This window comes from Cervus elaphus, chromosome 18, assembly GCF_910594005.1.
Source record: "Cervus elaphus chromosome 18, mCerEla1.1, whole genome shotgun sequence".
NCBI lineage: Eukaryota > Metazoa > Chordata > Mammalia > Artiodactyla > Cervidae > Cervus > Cervus elaphus.
The window spans coordinates 25,581,562-25,597,360 of record NC_057832.1 but is presented as its reverse complement, the minus strand read 5'-3'; the positions used below and the strand labels follow the sequence as shown (position 1 = coordinate 25,597,360).

Below are 15,799 nucleotides of genomic sequence, written 5' to 3'. Positions count from 1 at the left end.
TTCAGAAACAGTATCTTACCGAGCAACTCCCGGGCAAAGGACCAGAAAGAGGACACAGCCTGACAAACAAAGGCAGGCGGTCAATAAACGTCTAAACTGTAGAAAATCTGCCCAAGTTATTTTTAGAACAGCCTGGAAAGCACAGGCTTATTATGAAAGGCGCTGCTCCTTTAAATTACTCACTGATCCCACCCAGATCTTGCACCCTGGCCAAATGCCTAGCCACTCTTGCTTTATTAGTCTAAAAAACATGAGTAGAGAATTACAAAAGATCTAAAAGCAAAGACAATTTTTATTTCCCACAGAACAGAACAATATCAAATAGTCAGCTCCATCCTCAGCAATGGTCCTTGCTGTTGGCATTTGCTTAACCAGTCTTTAATTCCTGTTTGATAAACTTTATAAGGTAAGACATGACTGTTTTGTTTTAATCACTGGAAGTCAGTTCAGACATCTAGGAACTGTGGAAGATTAAGCAGTTTATGTATTTATTATGTGAAGAAAGCTTATCAAATTTTTTTATCCTTTGTTATTACTTTAATTATATTGTCAGGGAAATAAGAATAATTGTTAAAATGTAGAAATGTAAATTTTAAAGCTATTTCAAAATTGATTTTTAATTTATAGCCTACTATGTAGCATTGTTATACTGTTAATATCTTTTGGGACATCTTTTTTTTTTAATTTGGACACGTTTTTATAACTCAGCATTCACTGCAGAATGCTTTATAACATGGTAGTTTAACGATTTGGATAAAGTATCCGATCACTTTATCTTCATGGCAAAACAAATGAGATGCAAACATAGTGAATAAAATTAGTAAACTTTGCTGAAAGATAATCTTATTTCCAAAAAGTCATAAAATATAAGTTCTCTTGGCTTTATTGATCCTGATATTTACCCCAAATAAATTTCACACAAAAAAGCCAACACTATGGCATTTGATTAAAGGTAACAATTGTTTCTGCATTTATGAAATGCAAACTGTAGTAAGCACAGAGGTTTATATTTCCTTTATTTAACTAATGACTCTTTTCCCCTGAAACATATTTTGCTTGTATATAACATCTAAACGAGAGAAAGGTGGGAAGTATTAAAAACCAAGGCAAAATAAAACATGACAAAAGGGATCCAAATTGAGTGGACTCTTAAGATATTAAACTAAGAGAAAAAAAGATATTAAACTAATATGAGATTTTAGGAGGATAGTAGAACTGAAAAACTAAAGAAAGTGTACGGGTGTCCTCTGGCTAATATCGGAAAGCAACAGCATGACTTTGGTTTGGGAGAACTAGATAAAAAATGTCAGAACAAATAGTAGTAAAGTATGAGATATTGTGATTATTGCTAATGAATCAGTTGTGTTAGGGAACATTATATATATATAAGGCTTCAGTTATGAATTCATAATTACACATTAACAAACTGTCTGAGCAAGTGCCTAGTTTAGGGGAAAGATATCTATTTAAAGCCAGCATTTCCGAAGCCCAAAATGAGGCCTGCAAATAAGAGAAATAGTGGTTTTCATCTCAGGATCCTGCATGGGGATCCCCTTCTTTAGGTTTTTGAAGAGTTGTCTTGATCTACAAACTACAAGCTTGTAAAATCTCTCTTGCTCTCAATGAAATTAAATTTTCAGTCTCTTATTTCCAGAACTTCTGAGAACTTCTTTAAGTACAAGGGTCAACAAAAGAAAGAAGTCATATGTAATACCAGGGACATGATGTTACACATTCTCCCCCTCTGAAATGTAACAGCGGCCACGTTTTGATACACAGCTTTGGATGTGAAACTGTGAAACTGCTAGTTGCTCAGTGATGTCCGACTCTTTGCGATCCCACGGACTGTAGCCCACCAGGCTCCTCTGTCTGTGGGATTCTCCAGGCAAGAATGCAGGAGCGGGTAGCCATTCTCTTCTCCAGGGGATCTTCCTGATGCAAGGATCAAACCTGGGTCTCCTGCATTGCAGGCAGATTCTTTACCATCTGAGCTACCAGGAAGTCCCTTTTAATACCTAGTTGTCTCCAAATCTTAGCAAAGCTGGTCTGAAGAGCAGTTAACATTTGGTCAATTGCATGTGAGGCAAATGCCAAGAGATATGGTGGCACAGACAGTGAAGAATCTTCCTGCAATACAGGACACATGGTTTTGACCCCTGGGTCAGGAAGATCCCCTGGAGAAGGGAATGTCAAACCACTCCAGGACTCTTGCCTGGAGAATTCCACGGGCAGAGGAGCCTGGTGGGCTATCGTCCATGGGGTCACAAAGAGTTGGACGTGACTGAGCGACTAGGCACACACACACACGCACACTTGGCCATACTGATACAAGGCCAGCTTAATAAGCTTCCTGCTAATCAAGGCTATTCTAGGGGCAGACTATGGCCTGGAGCCCTCCACTGATTCTTCCCCAATCCGATGGCTTTGCTTCTCCTTGGGGCTTCTCCATCTGGCATGTATGAAGAAGTCAGTCTCCCATCTCATTCTTTATTGCCTTAGCATTTATTTCCAACCGCCCGCCCCGCCCCCCCATTCAGAGTCTGGAAAAATTCATGCTTATGATTTCCCAGTTTACCATTCCCTGAAGGCAAGGTGCCAAAGAAGGAAACTGTGATTCTTTTTCCAGAACTTCTAAAGTCTATACACTTCAAGCCGGCAAGCATTTCCAAACCATGCAAAACATGGGGTTCAAAATAAGCCTTCTTACTCCCATTCTCAGGTCTACTGGGCTAGCCACACATGAGTCTTCTTTTGCCAGGCAAGTCTGTGGCTTTTAAAGGCACTTGGTACATAGCTGGGCTTACTGAGTGCTGAAGATTGCTGAAGATTTAAATATAGGATTATACTTTAATCTATCCAGGAAAAAAGTTTCACAGGGCCTTTCAGAGGGGCTTGCTTCCTGATTTCAAGTCCTATTTCTGTTCGGTAGTTCTTCCAGCTAACCCCTAGCAAATCTGTTTTTTTTGTTTTTTGTTTTTTTTGCTCTCACACTCTTTTGACTGACGGGATATGCAGCTGTAGGACAGCTTGAAGCTCCAGTGGAGATGAAGTTAACAAAGTAAATGTAGAAAATGGGGTTCTGTGGAAACAGAAGGGCAATTCAATTTTTGATGACCTCTGAACTCACTGAAATTGTGCATGTAATATTAAGACTGAATTGTGGTGGCTCTCTACAACCCTGTAAAAATATTGGCACGGTCAGGAGTTAGTCATAATGAAAATGGATAAAACAACCTTGTAGCAATCTGATACTACCTTGGAGAATGTGGAAATGTCAAACAGGCCCTGTGATTGAAACGCAGTCATCATATAGAGTGGGACTGAAATGTTTTTAAACAGCTCTCCCCTCTCCTGTTTCCCACAACATAATGGGAAATTCAGACTACTTGGATGTAACTCTTTGAATATACAAAAATATTCATTAATAGACATTTGGTTGTGTCACCATGATTTATTTAGATTAGAAACTTTAAAAATCCCCATGTGGATAATTCTCCATAAATATGAATGAAAAACCCTTTTCTTTTTCCACATGCCAGCTTTCAGTTTTACCAGCTTGAAGTTAAAAATAGCAAACTCTATATCTTATTAAAGTATTTATAACTGATTTTTTAAATTAAAGGTGCTACACGGCGGATGATTTTTCACCATCCATCATAATGTGGAACAGACATTTTGTCCTGTATCTCCTGCTTTTGCCAGCTTTTATGAGTCAAGCAATATATGGACAAAGAAAGAAAGGCTCAAAGACCAATTTACTTGCAAGGAAAAATCTCCAGGGTAAAAAAATGTTTTATCTTTGTTAGTTTTAGTTTCTTAAAACCCTAAAATGAATTTTTCCAAATAGCACTTGGTATAAACCGCAAACCACATATTTATGTATATATGTGATATTCTATTTTGATATGATCATAAGGCACCTTACATACTGACAGAGCATACTTACATGGGTACTTACAGAGCATACATAAGTGGGCACAACAGAGAACGCCACTCACATAGATAAGGAAACTGAGGCCCAGAAGGTGAAGTGGCATGCTTGAGGCTGCAGACAAATTAGCTAGCAAGTCACAGAGCTAGGATTCAACCTTCAGTTCTCACTATTAGGTTTCTGGGTCCCTCACCACTGCTGCAATGTGACGCATCCGGTCATTTTCTCCCTTGATTTAAAAAATGTTAAAAAACTAAAAATTGCACCCAAACAAGATGGGGCCTCACCAATATGTCACACAATCTGGGAATGAGGCAGAGTATTATTTACTTCTAGACAACTTTGCCTAGTGTTTGTTGAATTTTTAGACTACAATGTACTTTCTTTTCCTCTCACTTTAAGTAAGTTTTACCTTAGGAAGATGCTCAGAATATATGGTATTTTGTTTGCTTTTGATTTGCACGATTTTAGAAGAGGAAAAGAATTTGAAGACTTGGAAAGAGATTTAGTTATTTACAATGTAAGCCTGATCTCCAAGGTGCCTCTCTTTTTCACTTCCTTCTGCTCTTGGAAATCAGCAATTCAGACCACACGCCTCAGGGCTTTCCTCATGCAAAGTTGTTTTACAAGTGGGGACAAGGATGCTGCCTAACCTATTTGCTCTATTTCAGACTCCACGTGCTTCATAGATCTTGTCTTCGTCGTCGACAGCTCTGAAAGTTCCAAAATTTTTCTCTTTGACAAACAAAAAGATTTTGTGGGTAGCTTGAGTGACAAGATATTTCAGTTGACCCCAGTGGGCTCCTTGAAATATGACATCAAACTGGCAGCCCTTCAGTTTAGCAGCTCTGTCCAAATTGATCCACCTTTTTCCTCCTGGAAAGATCTACAGACTTTTAAACAGAGGGTCAAGTCTATGAATTTCATTGGGCAAGGAACTTTCTCTTATTACGCCATCGCCAATGCCACGAGGCTACTTAAGAGGGAAGGGCGTAAGGATGGCGTGAAAGTGGCTCTGCTGATGACTGACGGCATTGACCATCCGAAGAATCCAGATGTTCAAAGTATTTCTGAAGATGCCAGAACTGCAGGGATATTATTTATCACCATTGGACTTTCTACTGTGGTCAACGAAACCAAACTGCGCTTGATATCTGGGGATTTACCCAGTGTACCCATTCTCTTGCTGAATGAGTCAACCCTTGTCGACAAAATTCAGGATCGCCTGGTAGGTACCTAACATGTTGATTTTATATACATTTCTTATAATAATGCTGATAATTTGTTCACAAATTCTGAAAGGATAATAGGTCAAAAAGATGAAAGGGAAAAAAAATCTACCTTTGAAATGGAAAGAATAATCTTTCTGATGTGTCTCTACATTCTTGACAGTTTGCACCACATAAACTGGGGAGGTACCAGGCTAATTCTCTGTAATTGCATTCCTGACTTTACCATCAGCCAATGCTGAAGAGTTCGGAAGGATTCATTTCCAATCATCCATCTGGGACTCCTGTTTGTGCATCCTGGGCTCAGTGAACGCTGCCGACTTATATTCGATTTGTGGTCAAATTGCAATCTGCCATATTGTCTTAAGTTCTTTTTTTCCTGTTTCACTTGTGCAGAAATATTTTTTGACCCTTTGTCTCACCATTTGCCATATTATGCTCAAGTGAAGGTCGCAGACTTCCATTTTGAAAATTTATCTCCTTGACTCTTAGGTGTTAACAAGGTCATCTAATTTTAACTCACGATTGGCGGTATCACTGCTTTTCTTTATTGGTTATAAGAACCCTTCCTCGCTGCTAGGGAGAACACAACGCAAAGCAATCAAAACAAAATTCCTCTTCACCACATTTCTCAAGGAGGAACTCCTGGAGATAAGGTGGCTGATTTGTTAAGTGTCAAAAATTAATTTTCTTAAAAATGCTGATTTAAAAAAAAATATTCTTGACAAGAGGGCTAGGCTGATGTGTCCTTTAGGTCCTGAGTACTTCATATGGCTCTTTTCTATCGATTGAAAAAACCTCAGGCCCTCTTTCAGAGATTGTCTTGCTCCTTTTGTCCCGTCTCTCAATTCTTTTTCCCAACATTGCTTTGATTTTGTTACTCTCAGTTGTTTTTAGCACGAGATGCTGAGTTTTTCTTACCTAAGTCACAGTGGTTATGTCTTGAGTGCTCTGTATTAGGCATTGCTCGGAGTGCTTTGTATATTTTCTTTTATTCAATGTTTACAACAATCTTATTATGTAGGTACTCTTATTATCTCCATTTTATAGTTGAAAATTTAAGGCCAGGCAAAGACCCCAGAGCCTGCATGCTTGATCCTGTAAAGTTACATTGGGAGAGAAGAGAGTAATTTTTTAAAAGGTTTTCTCAAGCAAAAACTCCTTGAAACAGTTAAGAAACATTCATGCTCCAAAACCTACTGCTGTTTTTAGCCTTTTGAAACTTGGGCATTAGGGGAAGACGAGGGGGCAGTTCTGCCTAGACCTCAGACGACGGGCTCAGCCCTCAGGTACCTGGGGTGAATGCTTACGTGAGCATTTCTTCTGCAGGAAAGGGAACGTGCAGGGGGGTCAGGCTAACTGCCTAGCCCTGCCTGTGCCTAATTTGAGTCCTCACCACTGAATGAGACAGAAGTTTCCAGCATGTGCAGGAAAGAACCCCGGGGTTGTGATAATGAGTCATCCGCTGCTGCCTGGAGAAGACACAGGACAGGCAGCTCCTTGTTTGGCCAGATGTGTCAGCTCAGGAGGTTCATACTCCCTCCAGACACACCCTCGCTAAGAACTCCTGCCCAACTGAGAGCGCAGGCTCTTGGCAGTACATCCGAAGCAAAACTGTTTCTGGGGAGACCGAAAAATGACCAAGCATCCTCATGACTCTACTCTTCCGTAGCATCCTCTGATTTCAGCTTGTTTGTTCAGATGGAAGCTCTGTGAACAAGCCATTTCTTAGAAGGAGGTGCTGCTTTCCAAACAAATTGCAGGATCCAAACAGCTTATAGGGTTTTTCAAAGAGATATATACTAAGTATCAATGTTTCAAATGGCCACTGTCTAGGAAGCAAAACTGGACTTTTGCTCAGACTATCTGAAAAGTCCTTATCTAATCTGTTTCTGTTACATCTGTAATTCAATTTTTCAAACTTTTTCTTTTGAAAGAAAGAATCATGAAGTTGAAATAATCATGAAGTTGACTTAAAAAAATAAGTTACTTATGTATAAGCACAAAACTTCATCTACTTTAAATGCAAAATTCCGTGAGTTTTTCTAGATGTATTCACCCATGAAACCACCAACACAAATAGGATACAGAACATCGTCATCATCTCTAAAAGTTTCCTTATGCCTCTTTGCAATACATGCATTCCTTGTTCCTGAGATACTACTGACCTGACTTGTCACCCTAAATTAGTGTACATCTTCTAGAATTTTATAAAAACAAGCGCACGTCATGTGTACTCCTTTTGTCAGCTCCATCCTCCCAGTGTAATGATTCTGAAATTCATCTGGGTTGTTTTTCTATTGTCAGTTTATTCTTTTCATTGCAGAGTAGACTTTAGTTGAATTTATGGACAGGAGTGTACACGGTGAATAGATTTTGCAGGAGCCCAGAAAAATCAAGGAATCATTGCATGTTCCTTGGCACCTCTATCAGGAAGTATCATGTAAGAAACCCTGAAAACAATTTAGTTCTAAATTACCCAAGAGAGACCTGATGATTCCAAAAAGAAAATATTCGTGTTTCTGTTTTATTATGATTTACAGAATAGTACTGAACCCTAAAGAAACACATTCAAACCAACATTCTGGATATCTTACTTGGTCCTTTAAAAGAGCAAGAGAGAGTATGTGGATATTAAAAAAAAGTCTTTATTATCTTTGACCTTAAGCTTTAAAAAAAGTCTTTATGGGAATAACAAGTGTAACAAATTGGTCTCTTTATTTGGAGATTACTAAGAAAAACATTAATTTAGTGCATCTTCTCCCTCACAGAGCAAGAAGGGATCAACTTCATCATTTCTATATCATCTTTAGAATCCTAGGCTTCATTAATTTATTAGGATGGTCCACTTCCCAGTTTTTCAAGGCCTCCTCTGTTTAGAGCCTTATTTCTGTTCTCTGAGATTTGATAATGGCTATTCTTCTGCTATATTAAGTTGCAAATATTATTTTTGTCATAGAATTTGTAATCCTTGCCTACTAAGTTCTTTATTCTCATCCTATTTGCTGTCATGCTAGTAACTTTGGCACCTTCCTCACATTTCCTCTGTTCCCTTCTGAGAGCATTGACCTCCTGGTCACTCACAAAATTGGCAGTTCCATCCTAGACTTCTTTTTTTCCCACATATCTACCATCATAAAACTCTGACTCTGTTAATAAAATGCCCCTTCTTTTTGCTCTGATGAGGTCCTTTCTCTATTTATACTTTTTCATTTAAATCACAGTATCCACCTAGACTTCCATTGAACAGGACCTTCCCTCTGGCTTTGACCACGTTCTCCCAACTGTTCCCACATGGCCTGCCTCTCTGCTTAAGCAAAATGCCTCACTACTCTCCAAGCCTCCAGCTCTGTCCACTTTTTAAAAATGTCCCTCCTCAGTGTTTCCTTTGTCTGATTGCCCACATGGGTCTTTATGCCTTTTTTCCTTATCAACTTTGACATATAGAACAACATTCCATTAATGAGTTGGTCCTTTGCATTCCTTTATTCAAAATCATCCAGAAGGCCAACCAATTCCAAGAAACCATCCTATTCCTCCTTCTCTGCCAGCCAAGTCTAGGCTCTCCTTCCCATGCAGCTGGCTGTGCGGTGTTCTCTATCACTGGGGCTTATGGACTGCAAGTGCCCTTAGGGAATGCAGCTTTGCTCTTGTTTGAAACAGTCTTATCTATTGTGAGGTTTGGGTCCATTTTTGTTTCCACGGAAATATAAATTCAAGCAAACACAAAAGCCAATGAGTTCCAAAAATAATTAGTTGCATTGTTACAGCTTTTAAGCCTCGTGGCACATACATTTAAAGGGTAATGTGGCAAAGCAGAAATTGAATTTTCAAAGGAAAAGCTAAAAAAGTGTAAAATTACACATCTGCCGCACTAGTGGCTAAATTCATGAGTTTAAAATCGATAAGTATATTGCTTAGTAAAAAAAGATGATAAAGGGACACAACTTTGAATTTTTCTTTATTTCAGTAGCTATTTTCAAATATTACAATCTGACTTGAATTATTAGTTGCTTTATTGCCTCTCTTTCAGATTTCTTTTCCTTCTCTCCCTCTCAGAGGAAACCAAGTTTCTGATGTATATTTTAAATATTTTCACAATTTGGATCATGTTCTAGGCATTCATCTTCAACTTTCTTTTTCATTCAACTTTTTAGGAAATTTATCTGTTAAAATATATAAATTCAATACATTGATTTTAACTGCTGAGTGGTATTTTGCTTATTGATCCATTATGTTATTGATGGACATTTTATTTCAAATTGTTCACTATTAAAAACAATGAATGCTGAACTATACAAGAATTTCTCTAGGCTGTGTCTGGAAAGTATGTCAGGATCACAGGTGGAAGCCAGGACTTGTCCTGGGCAGCCTGGAGATAAAGCATGTAAATTTCAACTTTCTAGGCACAGCCAAATATTCTGGAGAGGGTAATGCTGTTTTACACTAAAATTGTCAGTTTAGCTGAGTTTCCATTGTCCACATGACCTACTAGTTCTTAAAGACATTAGTATCTCATCTGCTTTCAGCCTGGGTTTACTTTGCCCAGTAATTTAAAATCATTGGGGTAGGGCAAGAGAAAGAGAGCATAGTTGAGATGTTGATTTTGGTAGATAGGGTCTGTGGCCAGAGTTGGACAGCTCCCAAGACCACGGGGTCAAGCTTCTTTGTTTTATAGATGTGGAAAATGAACTGGAAGGATTATATGACTTGCCCACGGACAGGTGGCTAGATAATGGTGGAAACAGGATGAAAACCCTAGATGACCCTGAATTCCTAGCCTAAATTTTGGCCTGATTAAATCACCAGAGCTACCTAAAGCAAGTTGCTATATCTTCTCTAAACAACTCATTTGTATTGAAATAGATGTAGAGTAAAAACAAAACTAAAAGGATTCAGAGTCTTCTGTAAAGGTACAACTCTGACTTATCTTTAGCTTCCTCATTACATTCTTTATTTTTAACAACTTGCAACAAATATTCTAGTGCTTTTTGCTTCCATTTTCTATTTTATCATGTGTGAGCTACCCCTCAGATTCAGTCATAAGGCATTAATTTGACACATAAATTCTACCTTCAGAGAGTAATGATTCTATCTGTAAACATAGCTTGTGTCCACTGATTCAGACATGATCTTCAGTACACTTTTCAGGTAATAATACCCCACTGAACTGGAGTGGGGCAGTGAGGCCTAAAGGTCTGACAAAAACCACACTGTGAATTTCTCTAAAATTATGAATTGAAAGTAGTTTTGAAAAATATTCTGGCTAATTCATCTCTGTGTGGTTAAGTAGGAAATAGTGCTGAGCTTGGTCAAGTAGATCAGCCCAACAGTGTGACCTTGGGCAAGTCACAGCACTGTGTCTCCTTTCTTTATGAAAGAATGAGCCACTGGGCCACACTGACTTCTAAGGCTCATTAACGTTTCATGAAGTTATCACCCTAAAATTAATGTTCTAATGCTAAACAATAAATGAACATCTGTATAGGGATAAAAGCTTCCCTGATAGCTCAGATGGTAAAGAATCCGCCTGCAATGCAGGACAACCCCATTGAATTCCTGGGTCAGGAAGATTCCCTGGAGAAGGGATAGGCTATACACTCCAGTATTCTTGGTCTTCCCTGGTGGCTTAGATGTTAAAGAATCTGATCCACCTGCAATGTGGGAGACCTGGGTTCTATCCCTGGGTGTGGAAGATCCCCTGGAGGAGGGCATGGCAACCTATTCCAGTATTCTTACTTGGAGAAACACCATGCACAGAGAAGCCTGGTGGGCTACAGCCCTTGGGGGTTGTGAAGAGTTGGACACGACTGAGCGACTAAGCACAGCACAGCACATAGGGATAGAAAAATAGAGAAGAGAAAATACACAATTGTATATTCTGCCTAAGTCTTTGTAAATAAAAGAAAGAAAATTCTCATTATGGCTGATTGAGCTTGTAGCCAAACTATGGAGATTCTAGAGCTGATAAAGGAACAGGAGAGAAAACATGGGATACAATAGGATGAAGTTCCTAGAAAAAAATTATTTTTAATGAATGTTAGTACCCTTCATGTCTTCTATTAGTATATGGCTCAGAGTGCTCCTTGGGTGGTTGGCCGGGGCTTTATTGCTTTTACAAGGTTAAAAAGGCTGAATTGCTATTCTTCTTGGAAATTGCATATCCCATTGGGAATAATTAAGGCTAATAAGAAGCTGGAAGCAGAATCATGAATTGAGTTAATGTTTCATTCTTTTTTCCCTCCTAGGAGATCTTATTTGAAAAGAAGGTAAGCACCATGTGCTTTGATGACTATGAATTACTCTAAAATGCTCACATAATCAAATCAGCAGTATAATTCACATTAGAAGGTAAGGTGTGACTAAATAAAAATTCTTACTTTTTCAAAATGAGCTGCTCTATTTTGAGGCAGCCACTTGATTTCTTTTATGCTGCCATATCCACTGCAGGTTGGAAATTTTAGAAAAAGTAGGAAGTATTTAAACGATTTTAGAGAGCGGTTTTAGAAATCAGCGACAATGCAGATGATACAGGTTTTGCTTACTTTGATACGGCTTCCTTCATCCCAGCTGTGTCTCAATACCCCCCGCTCATGAGGGTCCTCCACTCTAGCGGGTCTTGAGCTGGCCAGGATGAAGTAGTGTTCCTGGCTAATGGACAGGGCTCAGAGTCACCCTGCTGCCTGATGACTGACAGCTCATCTCCTCCCTGATGGTGGCCACCAGACCAACTGGCGAAGGAAGCTGGCCAATACTGGTTGGACAGCACTCAGCACAATGGATGGCCATCAGCTTGCTGAGGACTGCAGTACTGGACGTATGTTTCTGGGCCGAGGGTTTAGAACATCTGAACTTAGTTTGAGAAATTGCTTCTTTAACATGAGGACACTTATGAGCAGTATCACATAAAATACTTAGGAGCCAGCCAAAGCGTGTAGAGAACCATGCTTTGCTGAATCATACATGGTCAGATACATCACTATTTTACATGCCATTTAGAGAGATTTTAAAAAAGCTCTCTCCCAATTAAAATATGATACAGTGCCTTCTTATGAATCACAATTTTTCATTTTATACTTAAGGCAAGAGTCCTTTTACATGTACTTAGATATAGATTTTTAAATCCTGTATCACTTTTGTGCATACTTAAAAGAGCAAATATAAGCAAACTAAATTGGTTATTTCTACCACTTCTTTGCACTCAAAGTCGAAATCTTCTGAATCACTTTCTGTCTCAGAGTCACTGCTGCCCTGGCTTTTGCACACAATACCGGCCCCTGTGCCACAAAAACTATAGATGACACAGCATTTCCTCAGGTGCTCTGGTTGTGTCTTTGGAGTTTTCTTCCATCTCATTCTGGAAGAGCTGAAGGGCATGTGCAGAAAACACCAGCTTCATCCTGGTCGAGCCTGACTCATAGAATACTTCTGATTTCAAAGATGTGAAAATAAGGGAAAAGATGCATCTCAGAATTGATAAAATATGGTTTAAATCAAAATATTTCCTTTATTGAGTAAAGCAGTATTTGATCTTTGTATATTATTGAGCCTGGATGTGTTACATAGAAGAAAAACAGCAGAAACTCCAAAAGTCCACTGAAAATGTTTGTTTTCTCATCTTAACTGATGAGTAGATGTTATATTAATACACATTAATGGGAGGTCTATTTTATTTAACCATGCCAACATTTAATACTTTATTAGCTGGCTCTTCCTAGCTCAGAGTTTTCTTAGAAGAATGTAATAGGGAGAGCCAAAGCTCCATAAATTTTCAAGGTAAAGTTTCTTCAAGGGAGTGCTCCATTTAGTTATGTGTTGAATGATATTTAATATGCTCTATTTCACTGTGTGTTAACGTTGTGTTTCATTGTTGATTTAGTGTGAACGCAAGATTTGTGAATGTGAGAAGGGGGATCCCGGCGATCCAGGGTCTCCTGTGAGTATATTTCTGCTTTGAACTTAGGGTCAGCTCCGGAAGTCCTAGCCATGATACTCTATGCTGAAAACACTGGGCTACTTTGTGCTGTTGAAAAGCAAATTGCAGCAAAAACGGAAATATTGTGTCTTTCTTTTATTCCTAAAGGGATACACTCTGTCCTAAGAAATGAGCTTGGGATTTTACTGACCTGAACTGAGGGCAGTTTGCCTTAAAATCAGATGTTCTTCCCACAGAGGATATCTCAGCATCTCTTCTGATGTGACAATTGGAGCCAGAATTTCTCAGTACTGAAGTGAAAATATAGAGAAAGGGTTCATATAGGTCCTCCGTGAGCTAGGCAAAGCTTGATCTCACTTCCAACTACAAACAAGTGACTGCTCCAGAAGTTAACTGTGTCTTCACACTTAACCAAGTGCAACCCCAAAAACGCCTAGTGGGGAGGAAGCTTGTTAGGGAGCTCTGGATATTAGTGAATTGTGTGAAATGGAAGACACCACTTGGCAACTGGAGATAAATGGCAGGATTTGCTAACATGGTTCAGTACTTGAAAAGATAATCCCCAAAGACGTGCGTGCTTCCCTTATATTCTGCCCTAATACCTGGTAGGTGCCATATCTAATCTGGGAAGGTGTTGGAAATGACATCACAATGACTGGAGATGTTAGACATTTCTCTAACACACGCTTTTAGACACCTCCATGATGCTCCTTCAATTTTTCATTTTCTTCTGTGATTTCAGACCTTAGAGGTCAAGAGCCCAGAGGAGACACTTCACGAAAATGCATGAATAATGTTTTTGAACTGATGCTTGCATTTGGGGGCAAGGAGGGAAATGCATACAGTGAATTTCTTAGACTCGGACACATTTTCTTCTGAGTCTTGGGTCCAAAACCGACACGTTTTCAAATCATTCTACCAATCAAGGCATCAGAAAGACAGAATGTTTGTCTTTTTAATTTTTTTTTTTTCAAAATACACACTAGATACATCACATGAAAATGTGGCAGTCAGTAAAACCTGATTTTGGTCAAAGCAGAGGTTTAACTTCTCCTTCCTATGCAGCCTTAGTTTATACTTGTTAGAGCAAGAAATGAGCAGGAAAGGTTTGCTTGGGATATTCAATAATGTTTTAGAATAAACAGTCAGAAAACTTACAATTGCTAAGCTAATCTGACCATTTCAGTCACTCAATATTGTTGGAAGAGATTACTACACCATGTTTTTATAGGGATAGCCATATGTGTACATGTGTGCATAGCCACTCAGCCGTGTCCTACTCTTTAGAATGCTCAGTTCCTATAGAACCTGTAGCCTGTCAGTCCACAGCCATAGAACTATGTCATTTAGCATTTATTGAGTGTTCCCAAAACCAGCTCACAGAAGAGTGAGATTTTTGGTGATTTGAGAATAGGAAAATAAAATGACTGTCTGGAAAAAAACTGAAGACCTCTCTTATCCTATCTTTTGAAACTCTCCCTTGGATATCAGGAAAAGAGAGACATTATCTTTTTTTGAGCAAATCTAGGGAATCTGCCTATCCGCGACTGTGCCATCTTCCCAGTGTGTAGTAAGGGTAAGCAGAGTTGAATCTCTGCTTGGTAGGCAAAGTTTTGTTTTTATAATCTTCTCTCATTTTATGGGATGAAGCTGATAAGAAATTACTGTAAGGTGTAGGAAACTAATAGAAGGTCTGTTCCATGTAATCTTTTTCCCCTTTGCCTTCAGGGTACACATGGAAACCCAGGTATCAAAGGTGAGCGAGGACCAAAAGGAAATCCGGTAAATGACTAAACAGCTTTTCTTTAAACCAATGTATCTCCTTCTAGTTCTACTTAAGGAACAAAAATTAATAAAACAAAGCATTGTACTTTATGCCAATGCCAAAAAAAAAAAAAAAATCTGATGATTCTTGTGAAGAATACAGGCTGTTTGCTTCCTGCATTATCTGTCTGGCTTGTATAAGCTTGTATTTACAAATTCAGAGAAGCATATGGCCATTTCAGTCAATAAATTCAGGAAACCTAGGGAGGTGAATAAAGAGAAACTCATTCTTAAATAATGGTGGCCTAAACTGACTACTACAATGTTTCATGAATCACTAATACATGTTCCAAAACACATTGCTGTTGGCATTTGAGTTTTAAGAATTAAAACTCCTTTACGAATTCCTTAATTCTTTTTTTGTGTGCCATCCAAAAAAAAATCTTTGATTTAAAAAATTATATCGTTGTTGGGATGGTCTTTCAAGAGAACAGACGGAATCATAGGAGAGAGATTAGCAAATGTAACCATGTGAAAATTTAAAGAAAAATTGTATTTAATGAAAAACAATAATTAAAGAGGAAGACATGTATGGAAATATTTATGTCAAACACCATGGACATTGAGATAATTGCTATAATGCATCCGTCTGATGTCCTAAGTCACTTCAGGTGTGTCTGACTCTTTGTGACCCTATGAACTGTAGCCCACCAGGTTGCTCTGTCCATGGGATTCTCCAGGCAAGAATAGCGAGTGGGTTGTCATTTCCTTCTCCAGGGGATCTTCCTGATGCAGGAATCAAACCCGTGTCTCTTAGTCACCTGCACTGGCAGGAGGATTCTTTACAACAAGTACCACCTGGGAAGCCCTGCTATAATGCATAATGATTTTACAAAATAGGTGAGAAATGAATAATTAAATGGTCAAAAGACACAAACT

General features: G+C 38.8%; 1 protein-coding gene across 3 annotated transcripts in view; it reads left to right on the top strand.

The window, feature by feature from the left end:
• Positions 1-263: 263 nt before the first annotated feature.
• COL28A1 (collagen type XXVIII alpha 1 chain) overlaps positions 264-15,799 on the top strand; it is a 184,656-nt gene continuing 169,120 nt past the window's right edge. The window contains exons 1-6 of one of the 3 annotated variants that reach the window (XM_043871678.1): positions 264-406; positions 3,623-3,780; positions 4,603-5,159; positions 11,409-11,429; positions 13,040-13,096; positions 14,825-14,878. In XM_043871678.1, coding sequence (XP_043727613.1) covers positions 3,660-3,780; positions 4,603-5,159; positions 11,409-11,429; positions 13,040-13,096; positions 14,825-14,878 — 810 coding nt within the window. In that variant the 5' untranslated portion in view covers positions 264-406; positions 3,623-3,659. Of the gene's footprint in view, positions 407-3,622; positions 3,781-4,602; positions 5,160-11,408; positions 11,430-13,039; positions 13,097-14,824; positions 14,879-15,799 lie in introns of those variants that run through there. The other 2 variants (XM_043871677.1, XM_043871679.1) reach the window with 2 other exon arrangements.